Genomic DNA, 12,407 nt, shown 5'->3' with positions numbered 1-12,407 from the left:
ACTCGCAGAGGCCAGGTTTTGCACCTGTAGAGAAGGATCATACCAGCAAAAACTTTTTAGATGGCAAAGTCGATTTTGTCCTCAATATCTGTTTTACTTGCATTCACCCATAACAAGGCATATCGCCACTTGGACGTAAGGGACTACTATTTCGGACCATGCCTAGGAAAGATTAACAAGATGATTTACATTACTTTTAAACTTCTGCATATTAGTACAGTCAGGGAAGCAGGTAGCAGGAAGGGAATTCCAAAGTTTAGCTGTTCGACGGAAGAAACTATTAGAGTAGAAAGCTTTCTGACATTTAGTGACCTCAACAATAAAGGGGTGAGATTTTGCTGCTAAGCGGGTCTATCAGGGATATGTGGGTTGGGGGGGCACAAGTGCAACAAGTTCATCAGAGCACATTCCATTAAAATATTTGTGAAACAGGCACAGGGATGCAACATTGCGGTGATGAGACAGGGGGTGGAGAGATGTTGTCAGTTGAATGATGATGAATATTATGAGAGGATTGGAATGAAAAAACTTTGATTTTCTTGATAAAAGTAAAACTATTTGATCAATTTATATGATTTTTAGTGTATGATATTTTTCTTTCTTTGTATAGGTACATACTTATAGGTTTTTATTTCTTTTTTTTTCTTTTTTTATATAAGGGCGAATTCTGGACAAGAACCGGGGGATTATTATTAACATTAAATGAGATAAAAAGCAATTATATAACCAAACATGAAACCTGAAACTGTAATAAATAAAAAAAAAAAAAGTAACTTCATCTGTTTCTCATTTCAACTTGTTCTCCTTTTCTACTTGGAAATTCTTTTTCTATCTCATGTTTTAGTCTGCTGCCTCCTACTTCTACTCTCTGTAACACACACAAACACACTTACACAAACACACACATAAACACACGCACATACACACACGCATAAACACACTCATACACAAAAACACACACATATGCACACACATAAACACAAAAACATACACACACACACATATATATATATATATATATATATATATATATATATATATATATATATATATATATATATATCGATAACCTTTTACTGCTTACACATTATTTATCAGGTCAAGTGAATAGCAACGAAAACCCATAAAAAATAATGCTTGAAAAGGTTATTCTTATCTTTTGTGTGTGTGTGGGGGGGGTTATAAATATTCTTATTTGAAAGATTCATTTATTTATTCATGTTTCAAAAAAAAAAGGGGGTGGGGAGGGATATCAAAAAAGAACTGATAACCTTGAAGGAGGAGGGGAGGAGTTATCTTTTCTTTTTAGCCTAAATTTTTCTCCTTGGCCTTTTCTTATTTATTTTTTTTTTTTTTTTTTTATCCATCCCAAAAGGAGACGCTCATGACGACTACTTAAAAAAGTTGCTCCTATTTACTTACATCAATAAAGAAGGGGAAAAAAGAAAGTTCTTGATATAAAATATCAAAAATTTTCTTTCTTTTTTTTTCCACGGCAAGATGATGTGACACAAGGGTCAGAAAGTGGAGATTTTAAGAACCAGCGCCTTGGAGGAAAAATACTCTGGCCTGCAACAACAACAAAAAATGCCTAGGCAGCCCCTTCAGCATTTCCCGGTAGGAGCACCTCAGGTGATTAACAGTAAACTGACCCCTTCTCAAAGGGAGAAGGTTAAACCTGTAAAGGTGGACCTCCTAGAAGTGCACATGAGCAAAGCCACATCTTGAGCAACAGGGACAAAGTCATCTAAAAATTTTTTAATTCATATACACCTATATTCTCCTTATCATATCGTATGAATCCAAAGATTCTATTGTTGGCATCGGTTTCCCCGATATTTTTCTGGTCAAAAATCTTTATATAAAGACATCAGGGATTATGGGAGGGACCACATGAAGGTTGCCAACATCCTAAGTGAAATTGATGTTTTTGAAACAAACTGGATTCGAACTTGGGATAACCAGACTGTCAGTCCATGTCATTAATCACTAGACGACTATCACCTTCCGGTAAAACCTGCAAAGTTCTTTGTAATTTAAAAATACACTAGCCTGGATGCCGGCATTGCTCGAGTGTTTGGAGATGTGTGTTGAGCAAAAAAAAAAAAAAAAAGTGGTAGTAGGCAGGTAGGCTCGAACCCGTACTGCAAAGGATGAAAAGAATGTGAAAAAAAAAAACGTAACGTCTTTGCTGTTACATCCATCGCCAAACCGGAAGGCTAGTCAATCGAAAAGGAGAGATGACTTTCAAAAATATTGGCGAAAAAAGCGACCCCTCCTTGCAAAAAAACTGCCCAGTTGAGGATGAAGGAATTAATGTTTTTACCCAATTTTTCGATATTTGTTGTCCGAAGGGTCGAGCTTCAAAACGATGCCAATCTTATGTAAATCTGTCGCCTCTGTCGAAAGTTTTAGGCAGACATATAAACATACATACATACGTACATACATTTAAACAGACAGGTGAGATTTATATAATAGATGCCAAGATGACATACTGTTGCCACATTCAGGAAGTTGCCATCTAGAACACTCTGTGTTGTCTGGACAAAGTTTAAAATCGACTTTGAAATCTAGTGGCTAATGATTTTTCCTGTTCCTTACAATCTCTTTCTCACAGACATTACTGGTCTCTCTCCACTATCATTTCCATGGAACCGATCAACAACTTAAATCTGTGATCCTTCCTTGTAAAATATTCACAGTAAGAACTCGACTTTCTGCAACAAAGAAAAACTTTCTTTTCTATTTCCGTGTGTCTTGTGCTAAATGAAATTATATGAAAAAAGCTTTTTCACAAGGGCCGCCCGTCTGTGGGAGGCGTCGTTGCGCGGCGAGGACTGCCCGTCTGTGGGAGGTGTCGTTGCACAGCGAGGGTTGCCCATCTGTGGGTGGCGTCATTGCGTGGCAAGGACTGCCAATTTGTGGGAGGCATCGTTGCATTGCGAGGGCTGCCCGTCCAGTTGCATGAGTGCTTATTCTTAGTTAATAATCATCATTTACTGAGGATTGAACCAGGAGATTGTTAATTAAAATAGATTATAACTTAACACCTTTATCCGTTGTGCTATGTGTTGATTTGGTAAGATGCTCCTGAAAAACGTTGGAGGTTACATCAGTTACTTTACTTGAATGGTACAGGGTCTGTCGCATTTGCCCTATGAAAGCTGACTCAAAAAGTGTAACCTTTTCTCTCTTGAGCTACTGCCATATCTGTGGAGGTGGTTCTATGAGCACTCTGTTGACTGGACATAGTACAAAATCAACTGCACAATCTAGTGGGAGGGGAGGATGATCTTTTCTGTTCTCTACAGTCCCCTTTCTCAAAGAAGAGATGTTGCTAGTCTTTCTCTACTCTATAGATATCTGTGAAAGCTGCTCGACTGAGCTCCAATCTCTGTTTCTTTCTTATAAAACTTTTCACTGCAAGAACTCGTCTAGCTACTGTGGATATAGAATGAGTGTTTTGTGCTCAGTTGGTGGTTTAATGGGGTTAAATTTGTGTCCATTTTTGCATTAAATACTTATCTTTAACTGTGCATCGAATGGATACTATAACACTTGGTTCACTGCACCTTTTCATAACAAAGGTCCATACAAAATTTCAGCCATATTGATTCAGTGGGACAGACAGACAGACGAACAGATAAAGAGGAATATGGTATAGATTATAACTTGTTGAAAATCAATCTCGTTAAAGAAATCAATATTTGAACACAAATTCTAAATATTTGTCCAAAATATAAAACAATATTGCGAAACAGAACTATCTCTTAAATATTCAAAACAAAGCAATCATTGAATCAAAAACTATATATATATTAGTGATGGGACGATTCCAATATTTTTCTTAATTCTGATGCAATTATCGATTCTGTAGTAAATTACCAATTCTGATTCCAATTCTTTATAAATCTCTAAATATTTAACTATAAATTTACCCCCCCCCCCACCAATTACCACAAAAACAAACTAAATGTGCACATATTTTCTCAAACGAAGAAACACACTTGTGGGGGTAGAATTTAGTTTTACTGATTGTTTAAAATCAAATATTTATCTTTTCTCAATACTATCGGCAGCGGAAAATTTTGTTCTAAACAAAATAAAAAAGACAAAAGAATCATTTTTGGCATTGGAAAATAAGCACATTTTTTCCGATTCCAATACATCCAAAAGTTCCGATTTTTCTGATTCCAGGTTCTGATTAATTGCCCCAATACTAATCTATCTATAAAAGTGAGAATGTGTGTGTGTGTGTGTGTGTGTGTGAACAATTCTCAACCTATATACTCAACAATTTTTTTATCTACAGACTTGAAATTTGGTATATAGGATATTCAGACATGTGGAAAACTTTTTAATCGGTTTTCATCCAGAAAAAACGGCTGCTAGGGGGAGGGTGAAAATTGAAAAATTGGTATGTGGGAGTCATCGGATTTTTATCTGTTTGTCAACTGTTTCATGAGTGTGCATGCATGAATCGTTCATATGACAGATTCTTTATGTTAATAAGTAAGTTTGAAAACACTTTTTAAAGATCGTATGAAGCTGGTCTAATGGTTATCGTACTTGCCTCACTACCTTTAGGTTTTGGTTTCAATCTCAACTTGAGTGTTTTTTTTTTTTTTTTTTTACTTACAAGAAGTAAACTGTTCAGAAAAAAAAAACATAATACTCATATGCACATGTCTCAATTTCTGTATGAATTACAATATAATATTTATGTGTATTTTATGACCGGGCAATACCGGGCAACCTTCTAGTATATTTATAAAAGTGAGAATGTGTGCATGTGTGAGAACACTTCTCAACCTATATACTCAAATTTTTTATCTACATTTTATATGGGATATTTCTAAATTGCAAGTCGATTTTTTTTTTCTTTTTCCTTTTTTTTATTTAAAAGATAAATAAATTGGTATTGAAATTACAAAAATGTTAATGTCTATACTAGCAAAACCTATGGAAATTCCACGGTAATTGGAAACATGATAACATAAGCAAACAGTAGAATGTTTTTCAGTGGAATATTAGTTCCGATCAAACCGTTAATAAAAAAAAAAATATTTTCCGATCAAACCGTGAATAAAAAAAAAATAAATATTTTTGGAGAAAAATATGGATAACTGCTTCAGATATATTTTTACAAGAACTAGAACAAAGATACTGGCTGGCGATAAATAATTTATTAGTATTGTGATCTGTACCCACCATACACTGGCTTACGATAAATAACTTATTATTATAACTAATAAAAGGTGACCATAAAGAGGTAATTCGTTTCTCGTTAATCGGTGTTTGTGATGATGATGGTTTTTGTTTGTGACACCGTATGTACGAACAAGCGTATTAATATATAGTAGTGTTAGGACGATTAATTGGAATCGGGAATCGGAAAAAGCAACAAATTTGGAGGTATCGGAATCATTTTGGAATCGAAAAAATTGGTGCCTATTTTCCGATTCCAAAACGATTCTTTTTAATTTTCTTTTTTATTTGATTTTGTTTAAAGCAAAACCTTTCATTGCTGGTAATAATGATAAAATAATGATTTTTTTTTTTATTTTAAAATACCAGTAAAGCTAAAAAATCAATAGATCATCCTCCACGACTGTAATTTTACGTTTAGGAAGGTATCTGCATATTTAACATGTGTTTTTTTTTTTGTTTTTTTTTGTTTTTTTTTTTGTTTTTTTTACAGACATCAGGGAACATAACAACTCTATAGTCAAATATTTAGAGATTTATAAAGAATCGGAATCAGGAAAAATATTGGAATCATCCCATTCACTAATATATAGATGAATAAATGATAAAGGTTTTTTAGAAATTTAACATCTATCCTCATGATACCAATCTCTGCTCTTGTGTAGCTTCTTCCTTGGATCAGTTGAAATATGCCGCTAGCACTCGTCTACCTGAAACAACTATCAATAATTTCCCCTAAACTTAAATGTGGATTCCATAAACAAAGTTTCTTTCTTAGAACTACAGTGGAACTCTCTTCTGTTTTCCTGCGTTCCAACTGACTACAACATGGTCATCTTCAAGTCCAATGTAAACAAATTCTTGATGAGCCATCCACTTATGTTATCCAATTTACTAAATTTCCACTACTAACGATTACTACGAGTTGTTCCCTTTGACCACTGTACACTCATTAACCCTTATCCTCAAGTGGTCTCTGGGCCTTGATAAGTGGTAACTCCTTTATAAAAAAAAAATAAAATAAAATAAAAAATAAAAAAAATAAAAAATCAAGAAATTGATCTGGGTTCACTTGTAGATTGGGATAAGAAATGGCTTGTTTCGTTTAATCCTGTTAAGATTGAGCTTTCAATTGTAGATGTGTCCCTCTTCTTCCTGGGATTCTCATGTATGGTTCTGCTCTTGAGAATAAACTTCTTGGTCTTTCTCCTCCAATTTTTCTTGGAGTTCATATATTAGATCCATTTCTCTATCTACTTCTCGTAAAGTCGGTTCTCTTCATTGCTGTAAGTACTTTCTCACACCGGAAGCTCTTATCTACTCACGGACCATGTATGGGGTATTGCTGTCATGTTTGGTCTGGTGAATCTCTATCCCATTTGAATGTCCATGATAAGGTGCAGAAACGTATCTGTAATTTGATTGGCCCTTCACTTCTTTTTTTGCAACTTTTCTCTCACAGACGTGATGTTACTAGTCTCAGTCTTTTCTTTAAATACTATTATGGCACATGTTCTTGTAAGTTGTCTGATCTATCCCCTGCTTCCTTTCTTTCAACTCGTTTGATTCCATCAATCCACTGTTTTGATACCTCGTTGTAATACAGCTTCTTGTTCCAGTAACCGATTTCCAAGAATCGCATGTTTCTGGAACTCTCTTCCTGCTAACTGTTTTCCCCTACCTATAACCTTGATCTTTTCACGATTAAGATCAATAGGAATCTTTTTTTTTTTTTTTTTTTTTTTTTTTTTTTTTACACAGTGATCACCACTTATCAAGGCCCGAAAGCCACTCAGGGATAAGGGTTATTACAAGTACATTACGTTAGTGTGGAGATTTGATGAAGTGTTTACTTAAGGGGGCGGTTCATTAGGAATTTGTTAACATTGGACTTGAAGACATCCAAGTTGTAGTCCGGTGGGAAGCAGGCAGACGGAACAGAGTTCCAAAGGCGTGCAGTTCTAAGAAAGAAGCTTTGTTCATGGAATCCGCGTTTTGATTTAGGCACAGATATAGAATCTTTTTTGTTTTTGCCATAATCATCTTTCATTCTTGTTAGCTCATTACATCAAGTGGCTTCACACCTTGTCTGGAGCGATTACTATGAAGAGAAAAAAAAATTCTAGTAGCCGACAAAGCTAATGCTGCCTAAAATTGAAAAATTGTTGCTGGAATTTGAAATCTTTTGTTGTTTTTTTTTTTTTCTGACCATTCTTTCCGTCACGCACAGAACTTCCATAAAAATTTCTTTGTAACATTTTTTGCATCTCATTACTTTTTTGTCTTATTTATTTGATTAAGTGTACATCCACCATTAAAAAACAATGAAGGAAAGAAATTATGCTTTGCCAGTGCTTGCAATAGTATTCATATAAAACGTCTCTATCGGTAATGTTAAAAATGAAATAAGAAAGAAAACGTCTCAAACTGAAAAATGTAAAAAAAAAAAAAAAAAAAAAAAAAAAAAAAAAAAAAGGAAGCAAAAATGTATATAAATTGACATTGAAAGAATTTAAAAAGAAAGAATAAATGTCTCATTATGGAAATAGATTGAAGGTAGAGTTTGTCTGACTTGCTATTTGTTTTCTCAATTCTCTTAACTATTTTAAATGGGTTCATCTTTTTTACTCGCTAATGTATAATATATATATATACTAGCACAGTACCCAGTCATAAAATATGTATAAATATGATATTTTAATTTATGCAAATTTTGTATTTTTTTATCATCGAGCTAATTCTCTATTGATTATCATATTGTATCTAATATATAGTAGCGATTTTTTTCTTTTCTACGTGTTACATTTCAATGCATTTAAATTTTGATGTTCAGAAACTAACCTTTATCATGTTCAATTTTTTTTCAGACAGGAAATATCGTCAATCACATGAGTGGATATCCGTTTCGGACAATGTTGGAACAGTTGGAATTTCTAGTTATGCTCAGGTAATTATTACAACTTTGACTTTTTTTCTTTTCTTTCCAGTTTGCAGACGTCATTTTGCAGATTTGGAATGGTAGAAATCTTAAATCAATATTTTTTGTTTTTTCTTTTTTAATGTAAAATTCATCTATAATGACACACATTCAATAAATGGTAAAACGAAAGAAAGTCTAACATTGTGCAAAAATCAACTCAGTTTTGAATATAAAATAAAATATTAAAGATGGCTGTATCAGTCAATCAGAGGCTTAGAAAATATACAACCCTGTAATCTATATATCTATAAAAGTGAATGTGTCTGTGTACATTTTCCGTCGCAATAATTCTGTTAATTTTTAGTCTACAAACTTGAGATTTGATATACAGGATACTGAGATTTGGGAAAATCGATATGATCAGTTTTCGGCCAGAAATTTGGCTGTTAAGGGGTCAAAGTCCAACGATTTGACCTTTGAGAACTCTACCAAACTCCTCCGACAATTTGGAGTCTAAACAGTTGAAATTTTAGATATAGGTTCCTTGGACATGGATCTAACTTAATAACTCGATTTGAGCCCAAAAGTATAAATTTAAAGGGGACATAATAGGGGTCAAAGTTAAAAAAATTGACCGTTTTGTTTTGATTTTTGTTTTTGCTCAGCATACACCTCCAAACACCCGGGCAACGCCGAGCACCCATGCTAGTGTTTAAGAAAAAGATATTGAAGTAATTCTGACCAATGGCTAGGAATTGATCAAACCCTTTAAAATTCTGGAGTTGAGAAAGTCAACCTTGCAAAAATTAAATCTGTGAAAGTGTTGTGTTTCTACGGCATTTAAAATAATGACGACACACTGAAAAATATATCTTTATTGTTGGTGACGGTGATGAATGGTTGGTTGTTGGAAGGTACATGCACGCACGTGAATATGAGGAGTTGATTCTTCTCAGGCCCAGATTGTCAACTAACACTGATATCTTTTTTGGTCGTTATTATATAACCATTTTCAACTTCCTGAAATGCCCCCTTGGGATGGCATTGTCACTGTTGCCACACCCCAAGAGCGTTTTATTCAACCATTGTAATTTCACTAAATTGATCTGACTTGGGTGCGACTTGATTACACTTGTGTAACTTTTTTTGTTGAAAATAACCTTTTCAAACATCTTACATTTAACTTAAGGAGACTCGCTTGTAAAAAAATTAAAAAAATTTAGTAACTGTTCTGATGGCAAATGAAAAGCTAACGTTTTCAAAATATGATCCATCTTGCGTTACACATGTAGAAATATAAACAAAACGCGGTCAAGGAACTAATACATAATAAATTTTACCAAAGGCAAGACAAGTTACTTCCAACTGTCATTACCTGTAGGCAATGTATATCTTCCAGTCCTGGGGACAGTGATCGAGACAAACTCTGCTATGAGTGACATACCAAGTCTCTACGAGACTTTTTATGTTTTATCATTGAGTGGATTTCTATCAGTATTTTATTTTGAATTTTGAGTGATCCACAAAACTCCAAAGGTGACAGCATCATGTCCGCCATCTTTGTTGTCATTTTAATTTAAGCGCTTGGCACTACTTATGTTTCAAATTTAATAAGAGGGCCAACCACCTCCCTAGACAAATTCATAATTAAAAGATACTCTAATTGAACCTCTAAATCTGACCCCCAAGATCGCCATGTTCATAGAATATGTGCTTACATTAAAGATGGCTTTCCATGTGGTAGGGATATCTCCAGTGAAGACTCTAATTTACCTTATATGTGCTTCCGGGTTGCACTTACTTACACCACTGCATTTATATTTGCCCTCTATCGCCCCCACAACAGCGGAGTTACTATCTTTAAGAGCATATCTGAGAAAATTGACCACATCATGTCTGCTCATCCTTTGGCTAACATCCACATTTGTGGTGACTTCAGTGTCCACAATATGGAATGGCTGACCCACTCAAACAAAACAGATGATGAGGTTCTGTCATTATTTCGCCTTTGCCTATAACCTCACCCAGATTGTTCATGAACCCACCCGTGTGCCCGATACTTCCTGTCAGTTCGCTAGCCTTCTAGACCTTTTTCTCACAACTTTCCCTGAGCTATGTTCATGTTCTGTTCTGTCTCATCTGGGATCTTCCGACCGCTCGGTTGTATCAGTTAAGATAAAAACGAAATGCAATAAGTCTTCAGACGTACCTCTCCACCGTACAGTATATCGATACTCTACGGCTGACTGGGATAGATTCCGTACATTTATATCTAACTTACCCCTACATTCCATGTTTAAAAAGGATGTGTCCTCCATAGTCTCAGACCTGACTGAATGGTTAATTGTAGGCATAGACCGATTCATACCATCCAAAAAATTCCAACAAAAACCTAACAGCCAGCCATGGTTCTCCCCAGAATATGCTGCTGCCATTGCGCACAGAAACCACTTTTTCCATAGCTACCAACGTAATAGATGTACTGAGACTAAAGCTGCTTTCAGGACTGCCAGCAACCACTATAAAAGAGTAATAAAAAATGCAAGAGAGCTATATGCTCAGTCCGTTAAATCCAAAGTAGCTGAGCAGTGGCTTGGTTCCCACCAGTTTTGGCAAATAGCAAACAGGATTCTGAACAGAAGCATGCGTTCTATCCTAACTATCATCAATGGATCTGAGGTCATTTTGTCAGCATCAGACAAGAACTATTTGCCAAGAACTTTGCAGCTAATTCTACTCTACACAACGAAGGCCATCAACTCCCCTATTTCCTCCTATAACAGACAACACGCTATGCAACATACAAATATCTGTGCATGAAGTCGCTAAGCTAATCAAGAACCTTGATTCCAGTAAAGCAACTGGCCTTGACGGCATTCCAATTATAGTGCTGAAAAAGATTCAACCAGAACTTACTTCCATACTTACACAACTGTTTAAGCGTTGTCTTAAGGAGAAGTGCTTCCCAACACCCTGGAAAACCTCATCAGTATGCCCTGTATTTAAGAATTCAGGTGATAAGTCATCCCCCTCTCAGTACAGACCAAGAAGTCTCCTGTGTGTCATAAGTAATTGCTGGAATCCATATTAAATAGAGAAGTAGTCAACCACCTCAGCAGAAATAACCTTCTTAGTGACATGCAATATGGTTTCTGTTCTGCTAGATCTACAGCACATGTGCTGACGGTTATATCTCATAGGATTAGTGAATCTCTCGACAAAGGCTTCCTCTCTAGGGCAATTGCTCTTGACATATCAAAAGCCTTCGATAAAGTATGGCATAAGGGCCTACTTCACAAGATTTCCAGCTACGGTATGACTGGAAATGTTTTCTCGATCATTAAATCACTTCTTTCTGATAGGCTCTTAAGAGTAGTGGTTGATGGACAAAAATCAGAGGCCCTCAGTATTAATGCCGGAGTCCCTCAGGGATCCATCCTGGGCCCAACTCTCTTCCTGATCTACATCAATGATCTCTCAAAACACATACTTAAATCATTTGTTGACATCTATGCTGATGACACAACCATCTATGGCAACACATCTAAGGCCATAAATTACAAAGTTCTCTCTAATCTGATCTTGAGCGCGTGGTACAGGGGGCGGGAGGGGGGGGTAGAGGTGGCTGGTTACTTTTAATGCATCTAAAACCAAGCTCCTATCCTTACATCATCAATGCTCTGATCCCCATCTGGCATCAATTGAAATGGACGGCTCTCAACTAGGGGAAGCTCCATGCTTTGATAAGCTTCTGTGTTTAACCTTTATCCCTGACCTGAAATGGGACACGTACATCAAGTCTATTGCCAAGGTCGCTGGAAAAATGGTGGGATCCTTCTACCGTTCCAGAAGATATCTCACTGCTGACTCAATTCTCTACTTATATAAAAGCCAAGTACGTCCAAGGATGGAGTACTGTTGCCACATCTGGGCAGGAGCTGCTAAAAACACTCTATCCTGCCTTGACAGAGTACAAAATAGGCTTCGCGGCTTAGTGGGGGATGACTTTTTCTCTTTCCTGCAACCTCTCTCCCACAGGAGAGACGTTGCGAGCCTGTCTTTGTTTTATCGTTACTTCCATGGCAGGTGCTCGTCTGAGCTCCAATCCCTGGTCCTGCCTCGCCGATCTTTCACAAAAAACACTCGTCTAGCTGAAACCACTGTCAAAACTTTTCCCCACTCTTTATCTGTGCCAAAACCAAAACGTAGATTCCATGAACAAAGCTTCTTTCTTCGAAATGCACGCCTGTGGAACTGTTCCGTTTGCCTGTTTCCC

The 12,407-nt window shown here is 36.0% G+C and overlaps 1 protein-coding gene across 1 annotated transcript in view; it reads left to right on the top strand.

The window, feature by feature from the left end:
* LOC145254793 (glycine cleavage system H protein-like) overlaps nt 1-12,407 on the top strand; it is a 67,512-nt gene that overhangs the window by 43,619 nt on the left and 11,486 nt on the right. Inside the window, exon 2 of the mRNA XM_080113579.1 lies at nt 8,079-8,158. Coding sequence (XP_079969705.1) covers nt 8,079-8,158 — 80 coding nt within the window. The remainder of the gene's footprint in view (nt 1-8,078; nt 8,159-12,407) is intronic.

The sequence above is a fragment of the Euprymna scolopes genome, chromosome 30 (assembly GCF_053919585.1).
Source record: "Euprymna scolopes isolate OS-2025 chromosome 30, ASM5391958v1, whole genome shotgun sequence".
Classification (NCBI taxonomy): domain Eukaryota; kingdom Metazoa; phylum Mollusca; class Cephalopoda; order Sepiida; family Sepiolidae; genus Euprymna; species Euprymna scolopes.
The sequence above is the reverse complement of the archived record's forward strand: the minus strand, read 5'-3'. Positions and strand labels throughout refer to the sequence as shown.